This window comes from Lolium rigidum, chromosome 3 (genome assembly GCF_022539505.1).
Source record: "Lolium rigidum isolate FL_2022 chromosome 3, APGP_CSIRO_Lrig_0.1, whole genome shotgun sequence".
In the NCBI taxonomy this organism is placed as follows: domain Eukaryota; kingdom Viridiplantae; phylum Streptophyta; class Magnoliopsida; order Poales; family Poaceae; genus Lolium; species Lolium rigidum.
In genome coordinates, this window is record NC_061510.1 from 2,566,671 (window position 1) to 2,578,970 (window position 12,300).

Here is a 12,300-nt window from a genome sequence, read left to right on the forward strand (position 1 = left end):
AAACCCTAGGATCTTGTCTTCTAGATCGGACGATGGCGACATTGTGGTGATGTTTCTCTCCTGTGAGTATCGTTTGTGGAGCAGCGTTGGATGACGAGAGGATGGAGGAAGAGATGTTAAGCCATGCCTGGCCGACAAGTGCTACGGCTGAGTCGTGCATGTTCGAGTAGGTGCTACCAACGGCTCGATCTTCCATGGTGCGTCGACAACAAGCCTGGTATAGGATATGTAGATCTTCGCCCTAAAGATGGACCGGCGATTTGATGGTAGTGATGTCTTCTGAAGCGAGGGCCGTGCGGCGGGGCCATTGATGTGAGAGCCTATTGGTGCGAGAGCCCATGCTGTGATTCCATTTCGGGAAAAAAAGTTATCTTTTTGGTTTGTTTGTTTGAGAAAAAGAGAACCAACTGATGAGGGCAAAGCCCATACTGTGACTGCTTGTTCTCCGAAATAAACATGGGCCTTTTCTTCGATACCTACCTGGCCCGTCCTGTTCGTCGCGCGCGCGGCTGCTCGGCTCGAGCTCGACTCGTGTCGTGTGTCTGTGTGGACCAGAAGCGAAGCGAAATCCTACTCGCGGCAACGGGCGGCGCACCCAGTCCACAACACTCGCTCGCGCTATCCGCCTCGTCTCCCCGTCCGTCATCCATGGCCGCCGCAGCCGTGTCCACCGCGGCCTCCCTCACGCTCCCACGCCGCGCGGACCGCGCAGGGGATCCTCGCTCGGAGGCGGCATTGCTGCGTCAGGCCCCTCGCCGCCGCCTCCTCCTCTTCGCAGCCCACCGCCACCACCAGCGGTCGGTACCCCCCGGCCCGGTTAACGGCACCCAGTTTGTTCCAGGTGGTAATTTCCTCTGCGTTGTGTCGGGTGACTCGGTGGAGTGCTCCCCGTCCCCGCGGCGCCAGGTGCTCGTGGCGGGGGCTGCGGCCGCCGCGGCGTTCGTCTCCCGGCCTACTCCGGCGGCATGTGAGTTGTTCTTTGAACCCATCACTCTAGAATGACACTATCACTAGTAATTACAGCTGTGGATGCGTTTTGATCGGTCAAAACCATGTGTCTGAGTGCGATTCTGATGATCTGGTATAGTCGCAGAGGGCACGAAAGGGTTCCTGGGTGTCATCGACAGGAAAGCCGGGTACTCCTTCGTGTACCCGTTCGGATGGCAGGTGAGGAACTCTTGATTCTGCACCCTACTCATCAATGGGAAAACAGAAACAGTCCATGATTTTTTGCTTAGTTCTGGATGGTAATTTTAAGGTTATAATGGATTTCTAGGAAGTGTCTGTGCAAGGCCAAGATAAGGTGTACAAAGATGTGATCGAGCCTTTGGAGAGTGTCAGCATCAACATGATTCCGACCATCAAGGAAGACATCCGTGACCTCGGTCCTCCAGAGCAGGTCTGCTCGACCGTTTTTGTTTTTTGTTAGTATAAATTAAACTGGACCTGCTCGCGTTGATATGGTAGTAATTAATATGTTTACATCTGATCTATGGTGTGCGCTCTAGGTTGCTGAGGCTTTGGTACGGAAAGTTCTTGCTCCACCTACGCAGAAGACAAAGTTAATTGAGGCAAAACAGGTTATACGTTTCCCCCCAAATAAATTTCCAAAAAAATGTCACGGAACGCATTAATAATATATGCTATTTTTAGCCAGTTCAGAAATACACCCCAGAAATATACACATGCATTTTATTAGAGAATGGTGACACATTAATCAAGAGAACTCCGAGATATGTATTTGTGGTCAATGACTCTTTTATAAGACTTGGACTAAACTCAGAAATTTGAATGACAATAGTAGTATACCATGATTCACTTAGACTGATTACATGGTTTCTAGAACACTGAGCTTAACATCTTTGCGGCATACTGGGCAGTTCTGATTCTCCTGAAGCCACCTAGAAATACAACCTTCGTGGAAGAGATGATTGCACCCTATAAGATGAAGCAAACTAAATACATAACGTTACTGGCTTCATGTAATCAAGACAAATCATACACTTCTCATCAGTAGGTGTGGTCCTGATCTCACAAGCATCCATGATGGTACGCCTGGATATGAGGAGCTCATGGTCGACCTTGATAGCAAAACTGAAGAACAAGTCTTGGGGACCTCCGCTTGCTAGAGTGGTGATCTCCTCTACGATCCCTTTTGGTACGATGGACTCCATAAACTCTTTGGAGCACTTGAGATCCTGCAGCATCATCTCAAGCATCGAACGAAGTTCGCGCCTGCATGTTTCCTCATTCCGCAGCGTGCTGAGATTAAGTACCTCAAAGGTGGACACGAGATAACCGGAGTTGTCCACGATTAAGCTCTTCGTGTTGTCATGCTGAAGATACCTGGTTTTGGAGTCTACGTCACACTCGACACGCACGAAGAAGCCGACTGGACGTTCGCCACTCGCCGCTTCATCTCCGCTTGGCCTCGCGTCCTTGCGGAACCATAAGATCTTCCTCAATAATTTGGTGCCACTGATCAGAGTAGTCCACCTTGGTTCGTGGCCGTCGCGGTAAGCCATTTCCGATTATAAGCGCAGAGAGATGATAATGACTGGGAGAGGTGGGGGGAGATAGATGGAGTGTATGAGTGTGATGACCAATCGGCAATTTATAAGGATTCGAGTGTGATTTCCGCGGCTATAAAATTAAGAGGACATTCTTTATTTGGTGCTGGATTAAAATGTGCTTCCGAGTTGACCCTGGAAATATTTTCTTCCCTATTTGCCTCCGTGTTTAAATTTCGTTCCAAAAAATCACTAGTCGTTCCATTTTTACCACTAATGGTGTTAAATGACACCTGAAAAGACGTTTTGCCTCTACTGCACAACATTTGACCAAATAGTTTTACATGACAAAAGCAACAATGCCGTGATAGGAGAAACGTTTCCTCTTGGGCGCTCTGATCAGTCGCTCACCCTCGAGCGTGCACTCCACCGAATCTCTCTCTCTAGTTGGTTATGTTGTGCTGCTCTACTGCTGCCCACCACGATCAATACCACTGCTCTGCTGCTACCCAACACCTTTTCCAGGGAAGCCAAGCTCAAGCACATCCTTGGCCATAGAAAATCCACAACCGTGTTGAGCCTGGAGAGACAATGGACCAGTGGGAACGGTAACATGGTTGTCGGATCTAGCGCCGATGGAGCTCCGGCAAACCAGATTCCTGGCTGGCGATGCCGAAATTTGCAAGAGCGGGGCCTCTATGGACGATGGTACGACGTGTTTTTTCGTGGATTTTGGATTCTGCATATGTGCATTCAACATGCTACAAATATGTATGCATTTTGCTGTGAGCGCACAAGCGAGATGTTGCATGGATTAAGGATGTTTGCTACAAGATAGTATTTTCGTGGAATTTTAATGCTGCATACGTGCGTTCAAAATGCTGTGCGTGCTGCAGTGATTTTTGGGTTTTGCTACAAATGTTGCTTCAGTGTTGCAAATGCTTCACGAGCTGCTGCAAACATTGGCCTTCAATGTTGCATAAGTTTTTGACTTTTAGTGTCGAATTTGCTGGGACCAACGTTTTTTTGTTGTGACCAGTGAAGATTTTCTGCATACTCACATTTTCTTGTCTGCATTGGTGTTTTGGAAATGCTGAAACTTTGTTCCACGGTTTTAACACCTTTCCGGAACCGTCAGATCAAGCCAATAAGGGAGACCTTGGCTGTCCGTTCATGGCAGCATAGTCCTCCACCCGTATAGGCGTATAGCAATATTTTTGTACTATCACAACATTACTGTATGCTTGACAATGACGATGGCGTACGCAGGGCATCCCATACCTATACCTAACAATGAAAATTACCGTATGCTTGCCAATAAGCTAATAAGCGAAACAGTAACATGTAACAGAGTTAGACCAGATGAATTCTGTTTCAAAAATGCATTGCTATTGTTTATTGGCAAATGGACTAGAGATGTGTTATTCTATTTCTTATGCAATCACCGGTTACAACTTACAACTGGATAGTCATGGTTTTTGTTCCATAGATTACACAACCTTGCAATTTAACCTTTGTGTAACATCGTTTTAAGAATTAGGTGGTACCTGGGGTAAAGTCTTATGCAATTCGTTAGTTAGGATAGAAACACCGTGGTGGAAAGGAAAAATGTGCAATGAACAATTTTATTAGATGTATTGTATAGGCTCATTCATTTCATTTCTATCAACCATTAGTACTCAGGTGCAGAAACTTACTTGCAGGGCCGATAGTGTTCAAGGTCTGAGGAATTCTGGAAAAACTTACTTGCAGTCAACATATGTCACGTTGGTTTGAACTCTAGCAAGTAGCAATAGCTAACTCGAAAAGAAAACTTAGGAATAAAAGGAAATTATAATTCTTACCTTCTGAAGAAGTTGTGAGGCAGTTGAGACATTTGTTCAGTCATCTTATTGTATGAATGGGCTCAAAATAATTAGTGCAACAGAATACATCATCTGCTAATTTATCAAAATAAAACATGGAGGTTTTGCATAATTAAAAGATGCAGGCTCTTTCCCTACCTTCATACTTATGCAGCACACATATAAATAAAGTAAAACAGAGCAAAATAGCATATTAAGATGTCATCGGCTCTGCACAGACTGCACATAGATCTGCATCAGTGGAGAAGAAGCAAAACATGGAGACATGTGGAATTGGACACTGCTGATGACGTGCTGAGGGATAACAATAGGTTTCTTCCTGTTGCGGAGTAGATGAACAGATGTATTCCCTGAGTTAGTATGTGCAGGGCACTCATGATGATTCGGTGTATCCACAACTATTGGTGCATCTCCAACATGAGCGTCCATGTGCAAGGACGGCAGGAGCTCTGGTATGCCTAACTGAGGAGAGGGCGGCATTGTCTGCAGGATGGCTGTGGCACGGGCGACAGTGACGTTTATGGGAGGGACCAGGAACGACTAGGGGAAATAGACATAGTATAATATAAATAAAAAGGAAGCTGGGCCAGAGATAAAACGGAAGGAGAGATTGGGGAAGATGGAGGGGACAGAAAAGGAACGGAACATGCAAAGAGTTTTGAATGCCGAATGGTCACGTGAGGGACGAAACAAATCTTGGTGAAGGTTTACTTAGTGTGTTTAACCGCAAAGATAATATGAGGAGATGAAGGGTACCGTGTAGCAGTGAACATGCTCTGCAGAAACTATATAACATTCCAATCCTTCATAGAAACTATATAACAATTTTCAGTCAGGGCAGTGGAATCAAATTATTTTTGCCAAATATCCTTCCGTACCTTTACATTCTATTCACTTTTACATGGTTTTTGGCCTTCTTTTGTTGAACTCACAAGATTTATTTCATTGCCCAGACTGAAATTGACGGAAGAGCTTACTACACTTTCGAGTTCACAGCCCAGGCTCCAAATTTCACCAGACATGCACTTGGTACAATTACCATAGCAAATGGTAATAACTCCTGTCTGGCATCATTTTCTCTTTCAATAAGATGTCATGTGAAAAGTGTTGCACACCTTTGACAAGCTTCCAGCAGCTTCTCTTGCAAACTTTCCGGTCTCTGACTCTTTCAACGAAACCAGTACGAGAGTATCATTGTATATGTAATAAAACATAGCAGGACTACAGAAATTGCTTCCGCTTCATTTTAAAATGTTTGCTTAATGCATTAATATCTCTTGTCAGTGCTCAATATCTCATTCTGTATGGGATGTTGCAGGTAAATTTTACACGTTAGCTACTGGCGCAAACGAGAGGAGATGGGATAAGATGAAGGAAAGGCTACATACAATCGTCGACTCGTTCAAAATCGAAACAAAAGTGTGAGGGGGCACATGAGATCCTGTGCTGATTGTCCTCGTTGATTGTTCGTTTTCAGAGCTGCAGCTGGTATGAGGTTCGACCGTAAATGTCGGGAATGTGGATTGTACTGATTTTTTTTTCTTCTTCTCTTTTCAAATGTGTGATTTCAGATACCTTTTTTTTTGTATGTATATCTTCTTCCACCCTCTGTACTGCCACCCTTGGACTAAGGAGATCCAGGACTCTGTAAATGTGTCACGAAAATAAGAAATGTTAAATAGAGGCCCACTGCCCCACTGTCTAGAAACATCGTGTGTCTACTCTTCAAATTCAGAGCCGAATTCACCAACAGAATGAAAAAAATTCCTGGCTCGTGTATAAATATGCCTACGAATAATCTGCTAGATTTTCTTCATGGATGTCACATCGCATAGGTGTCGTTCGAGCTACGGAATGGGCATATAGGTGCGCTGCACCTGAGGCTACAGTAAGCCTGTTTCAAAGTCGTGAAGAAAAGCTGAAGAAAATCAGCACCACTCATACGACATGCATTTACCATGTCACACATTTTCGAGTTCAAATTCAATACATACATAGTAGCTTTCTATTGCGAATAGTACCAGTGTAACACTATTCACTTCAGGTTTGAATATGATATATACTATTCATAGATTTTTTTTTACGTTTACGTATCAAGTTTGAACCGAATTGAAATTTGACAACATGATATATATGATCTCTGTCTCGGCAATCTTTTTCGAGAATATTTCACAATTTTCGAAATATGTTTCTGATGATCTAGTGCACTAGTACATCTCAAAGTGCTAGTGCACCATATATATCCCCCAATAAAGACTAAATCCATATATACTGTACTCCGTATATCTGTGTTACCAAAATCATCTGCCATGAAACCGGTTCCGGAAGAGTGATACAGATTATACGTAAATACGTAACCTCTGGACAAACACAGGCTGGACTAAAAGGCCATCTCTAACCTTCTCAGTTCCCAGCCCAGGAGGTAGCGGATTAGAAGATAGGGGAGAGCAGAGCAGAGCAGAAGAGAGCAGCAGACTCCTTCCCAGTGCACAGCCATGGCCACTACCACAACCTTATCCCTCCGCGCGCTCCCCTCCCCGACCGCCAAGAAGCTCACCTCCTCCTTCCTCGGCGCCCCCTCCTCCTTCCTCCGGCCGGCGGCGCTCGCGGCCACGGCCACCCCCGCGCGGAGGGTGTTCGCTGTCAGGGCCATGGCGCCTCCCAAGCCCGGGGGCAAGCCCAAGAAAGGTTCGCGCTCGTCTCTACCTTCACGGCCTCGTGCGGGTACTCCATTGTGCTTTAGCTTAATTGCGTTGCTGTTGCTCTCTGCAGTCGTGGGCATCATAAAGCTGGCCTTGGAGGCCGGCAAGGCGACGCCGGCGCCGCCCGTCGGCCCGGCGCTCGGTGCCAAGGGTGTGAACATTATGGCCTTCTGCAAGGATTACAATGCCAAGACCGCTGACAAGCCCGGCTACATTATCCCCGTCGAGATCACCGTGTTCGATGTGAGCAAATACAGTTAAATCCCATAAGTTTGTGCTAATGAGTATTCGTAATGTGGGTGAGTTTTCATGATGCGTGTGGGATTGCCCTGTGTTTTACAGGATAAGAGCTTCACCTTTATCCTGAAGACGCCCCCTGCCTCGGTACTGCTCCTCAAGGCTGCAGGTATGCACCTGTAAAATAGCATGGTTTTTTTTTTTTCATAATATGTGGTTCATCCACCAAACTGAGGACCTATGGGACTAATCTTGAAAAAAAGGAAATGGAGTTTACTAGTAGTTGGTATATTAGTTCTGTGGAAGGCTAGGTTGTTTAAAACTTCAAATGCTAGCAGAATACTACAGTTGAGTTTTAGGATGTGCAGAGGAACGCGACAATGTTCCAGTTATGAAGTTATTCATTGTCGTGAGGTTTTAGAAATTTGTAGACAATGTGGTCTGCGAGTTGCTATCTGCTACCAATTTTGCACACATAGGAGATACTGATCCTTTATCTGTATCTGAGGAATTGCATATGCACCTCTGGAGTATTTCTAAAAAAAAAAATCTATAAAACTAGTTCCTTGAGTTAACACCAACTTAAGTTGTTGGGTGGAACGCAGTGTGCATAATTCATTAGTCTATCTGTTCAGCCATCCTTGGATTTTTGTCGTGGACTCAAAATTCAGTGTCTAAGCTTCACCAAATTTGGTGTCCATTTCCTTCTTCCTAACTGTCGTTCCAATCTTCCATAAGGCACTGAATAACTGAAGAAAAAACAACTTGTACAACTTAATATTGTATTCTCAATTAACTAGTCATAAGTTTCTCTAAAAAGAAACAAGTCTTTTTTTTTGACCTGGAAGAAACAAGTCATATGTTAGCTAGTAACTTTTTTGAATATTGAGTTAACTCATTCAGTTGGGTGTAGTTTATATTGGGCGGTATAACTGCAAAGTAAGCGAATGGTTCCTTACCTCAATTTTTTGATCCTGATTCTCAGGCGTTGAAAAAGGTTCAAAGGAGCCACAGCGCGAGAAGGTTGGAAAAGTAACAGTGGAGCAAGTACGTGTAATTGCTCAGGAGAAGTTGCCGGATTTGAACTGCAAAACCATCGAGTCGGCGATGAGAATCATAGCGGGCACTGCCGCTAACATGGGCATCGATGTTGACCCACCAATCCTAGTGAAGAAGGAAAAGGTGGTCTTCTAATCTGTTTACCGGCACGGAGAAAGCACCCTAGCTATGTCCATCTGTACATTTTGCTTCCTTTTTGTTGGCAAAACCTCTAGTGCTCGGGATTTTGCCCTGGTCGTTTGAGAGCAAACAGTAAAGATCCTCTTCTTGCCAAGCTGTAATCATTTGCTTCGATATTGTAGTTGCTCTCCCGCTGCAGGCCTGCAGCTATATTTTTTGCCCTAGAAGTTCTATCATTCTGAAAACCTTATGATCCATGACATCTGAAAAAGTGGTGTTCATATGGATTCTGCACCCGCAGATAGCTCAGTTTGAACATCCGAGTAGGCTTTTACTGTTTCTGTCATCCGATTCTACAGAAACGTGTGCTTCAACTCTAAACATTGTACTATGTATGCATTTACTATCCAGTCTTCGGGATCAGTAAAAGGAATTCAAGAAAACTGCAGTTTGAAGCATTTCTTTTCAGAAAAGAAGTCTTAAGCCTTTCTGAAAGTGTGATGCCAGAATCATTTGTGTGGTATACTATGAGTCTATGACTGGGTAATGAACTAGTGATTGGCGTTCCTACATAAATTATCACACTTTCTTCCATCGTAGTGGCCTAGGGCCCAATAACATGTGACGCTTTCAAGGTTGTGGGAATACGAAAGAGGCCACCGGAACAAGTGCTGGATTAAGTGGTAGATCGTCCCTTTGGTAGCACATCACAAGAATATCGTCGCATTTTTGTTACTAGCATATTCCTGGTGCTTCTTATTCTCAAACACCCACATTTTCTAGCACTTTGGGTGTTTATTTTCCCACCACCATATGTAATCCAAAAACCTTTGCTTGAGATCGAACACTGCTTATGCGGGGAAAGCCAATTCAGACTGTAGGAATGAGATAGACGAGGATAAGAGAAGACGGGTGAGTAGATATATATGTACAGAATAGGACCAAATTATTGAAAGACTATATATTATAATGAATTAGAACAACGGTTGGTGCAAATTTATTGAACAGACCAAAGTTGTTTAATACGGGGCTGGTTCGCGTCTATTGCTCACATAATGAATGATGACAATTCTATATCATGTTTCTTCTACCGGGAGTCTTTTTTTTAGAACATGGAATTTTTTTTGTGATCTTCTTCTGCGCAAAGTTGTAATCGCATGTTTCGGTATCGTAGAGTGATTTGGCCCTAGAATTTCTTTCTTTCCTTCTGAAACTCTGAAGTCTGAACTGGGAAGTGAGTGACATTCCCACGAAAATAATCGCGCTTCCTTTGAAACGTAGAGGCCCAAGGCCCAATAGCATGTACATCGACCGAGTGAAATTGGTCTCGGTGAGCGACGAGCACTTGCACCACAGCGGCACAATGCAGTGTGTTCTTTTTCTCTTCTTGAAAGAGATGTCGAGATGGTAGTTTCCTACCTTGTACGGAGTAGTATTCAGAAATAGCCTCAGGCAAGTGAACCATATAGCAAAGTGGTGATCGCTGCCTTGTACTAGGTCGCGCACGTACGTAATCTTCAGAGTTCCAGACAACACTGCATCTTGAGAGTTCGGTGACACTGCTAACTTTTCTTTGAGCTAATTACACCCGGGTCCTACATCTTGTGAAGGTTTAGTCCTAGAACTTGTAAAATGTGAGACCGCCATCCAGAAACTTTCGATTTGAGTGAGGATTTGGTCCTAACCAATGAGTGCACAACACGTGGATGCCACGCTGGCGAGTAGAGACGCGGGATTCTGGCCAGGTGGTTTTTGTCGTGCTTGTTATTTTGCATTAACCCCCCTGTTTGCCCCGCACCATCTCAAATTGCCCCCCTCCCATTTGAATTAGATGTCCTTCTCTTCCTGGAAGGCGCAGTGGCCGTTGTCTTCTCTGCTGCGTCGTTGTTGTCGCGCCCGCGTCGCCATGAGAAGTTGTCGCGCCGCCGTGATGCCGCCGGAGCTGCGGGAGCGGATGTGGAACGAGGATCCACCTCCCTACGGTATTCTATTCCTCGACTCCATCCTCTCCCTCCATGTCCCTCGTTTTCTCCCCGTGTAGAGTAGGTGGTTCTGTGATGCCATGGATTTCTGTGAGGTGTGATTTCTTCTTGCATCGTAATGGTAATGGAAGCAACATCGTTGACTTGTTCAAATGCAGCTGATTGGAGTCAAATCAGTTGGTTGTATTGGAGATTTGAAGTTGTCCTTTTGCGGAAGAACAGAGAAGTGTTTGCGTTCAATATGAGAATCAAAATCCCCATTGATGAATATTGTGTGTTATATAGCTTACTTTGACCCCTGTGCATGGAATAGAATTGAAAAGTTGCAAAATTCTGTTTGTTTCAGACTCTGCATTTTCTGTCTGACTGCATAACTGTATCTTGATTGTGCATGAGCTAGTATTAATTTCTCATTGTTTGAATTTCAGTGGTGCATAATGTGACTGATGCGGATACTTCTCTTTAGAAGTATGCCACAATGGATTTTTCTATTGCTTGGGAGAAATATTACAGTATGTTGATGATACAGTTTCTATATTTGATTATCTCGGTGCTGATACTTGGTCCAACTTAGTACGTGCTTGATGAAATTCTAGAAATGCTTAGCTGTTTGAGGGATCAGAAAGTACATGTGTATTGGTTGTCTCCTGGAAAAACTCTGAAACATGGTTTACTACCTATTGTTACTGTTGCAGACATGAATGAGATGAGGAATGCAACATCAGTTGACAACACTCTGGTGATATTTGTGGATCACACAAATTTTCTTAGGACAATTAGAGCTGAGATTGTGAGTAATAATGTTGCAAGAGCAGCTCCATCAGTTGCTAGACCAGCTCCATCAGTTGCTAGACCAGCTCCATCAGTTGCAAGACCAGCTTCATCTGGTGCAAGACCTGCTCCATCAGTTGCATCAGAAGTAACATCCATTGTAGCTGTTGAGAATGTTGAGCAAGAAACTCTGGCAGGATTGGATGATGACTCTAACAGTGGAAGTGACTTTGATATATATGACAGTGACTATGATGCAGAAGATGGAGATGATGATATGTTCATTGATAATATAGACAACAGTGTGAATGACAACAATGAGAGAGTTGTGTTGGTAGAGATTGAAGATGAAGATGCACTAGATGACAGAGACCTGAATTTGGTAGATGATCAAAGGCAGCAGCTGCAACTAAAGTTCAAGGAATTTAATCTAGAGGTTAACATGGATTCTCCTGTATTTAAAATTGGGATGAAGGTTGCAGACATTGAGGAGGTTAGGCAAGCAGTGAATGCATACAACATCAGAAACAGAGTGAAGATAAGGAAAATAAAAATGACAGAACAAGAGTTCATGCTATTTTGTGATGAATGGTGTCCATGGTTTCTCAAGGTTGGCACTGATTTCCAAAGATCAGGTGGCTTTGTGATCACTGCTTATGAAGATGCGCACATGTGTGCGAGAGTCTATGAACTGAGGGAACTTACAGCTAGATTTCTATGTAAGTAGTTCATTGATGAATTCAGGGACAACCAAAAAATGGACCTCCAAGCATTTGCTGCTAAGGTTCTAAGAGAGTTCAATATGTGCCCTGATAGGTGGAAGCTTGGAAGAGCAAGAAAAGAAGCCATGTTGGAAATCGATGAAAACGAGGAAGCACAATTCACTCTATTATGGGATTATGGACAAGAGCTAAAGAGAGCTAATCCGAGATCTACATTCTTTCTATCAACTAATTATGTAAAAGAGCCTGGCAGTGCCATTGTGAAGGAACATTTTGAAAGGACACGGATGTCGCCTAAAGGGGGGGGGGGGGTGAATAGGCGGTTTAAAACT

General features: G+C 44.1%; 2 protein-coding genes across 2 annotated transcripts; both read left to right on the forward strand.

The window, feature by feature from the left end:
- Positions 1 to 648: 648 nt before the first annotated feature.
- Positions 649 to 5,511, forward strand: LOC124704283 (psbP-like protein 1, chloroplastic). The gene is made up of 6 exons (XM_047236526.1): positions 649 to 742; positions 842 to 967; positions 1,088 to 1,167; positions 1,277 to 1,399; positions 1,509 to 1,580; positions 5,329 to 5,511. The coding sequence occupies exons 1-6, from the start codon at positions 649 to 651 to the stop codon at positions 5,494 to 5,496; spliced, it is 663 nt and encodes a 220-aa protein (XP_047092482.1). The 3' UTR covers positions 5,497 to 5,511.
- Positions 5,512 to 5,684: 173 nt separating this feature from the next.
- On the forward strand, positions 5,685 to 8,743 carry LOC124704317 (50S ribosomal protein L11, chloroplastic-like). Its single transcript, XM_047236569.1, has 5 exons — positions 5,685 to 5,693; positions 6,817 to 7,063; positions 7,148 to 7,320; positions 7,420 to 7,483; positions 8,300 to 8,743. Exons 1-5 carry the CDS (start codon positions 5,685 to 5,687, stop codon positions 8,506 to 8,508), a joined length of 702 nt encoding a protein of 233 aa, XP_047092525.1. The 3' UTR covers positions 8,509 to 8,743.
- Positions 8,744 to 12,300: the final 3,557 nt, after the last annotated feature.

Bases quoted from the DNA above. Each gene is read 5' to 3' on its own strand.
- LOC124704283 (XM_047236526.1), top strand. From the start codon at position 649: ATGGCCGCCGCAGCCGTGTCCACCGCGGCCTCCCTCACGCTCCCACGC. The intron at 743-841 runs GTCAGGCCCCTC...AGTTTGTTCCAG, and splicing joins CTCGGAGGCGGCATTGCTGC to GTGGTAATTTCCTCTGCGTT. The intron at 1,581-5,328 runs GTTATACGTTTC...TTCATTGCCCAG, and splicing joins AGTTAATTGAGGCAAAACAG to ACTGAAATTGACGGAAGAGC.
- LOC124704317 (XM_047236569.1), top strand. The intron at 7,321-7,419 runs GTGAGCAAATAC...TGTGTTTTACAG, and splicing joins TCGAGATCACCGTGTTCGAT to GATAAGAGCTTCACCTTTAT. The intron at 7,484-8,299 runs GTATGCACCTGT...CCTGATTCTCAG, and splicing joins ACTGCTCCTCAAGGCTGCAG to GCGTTGAAAAAGGTTCAAAG.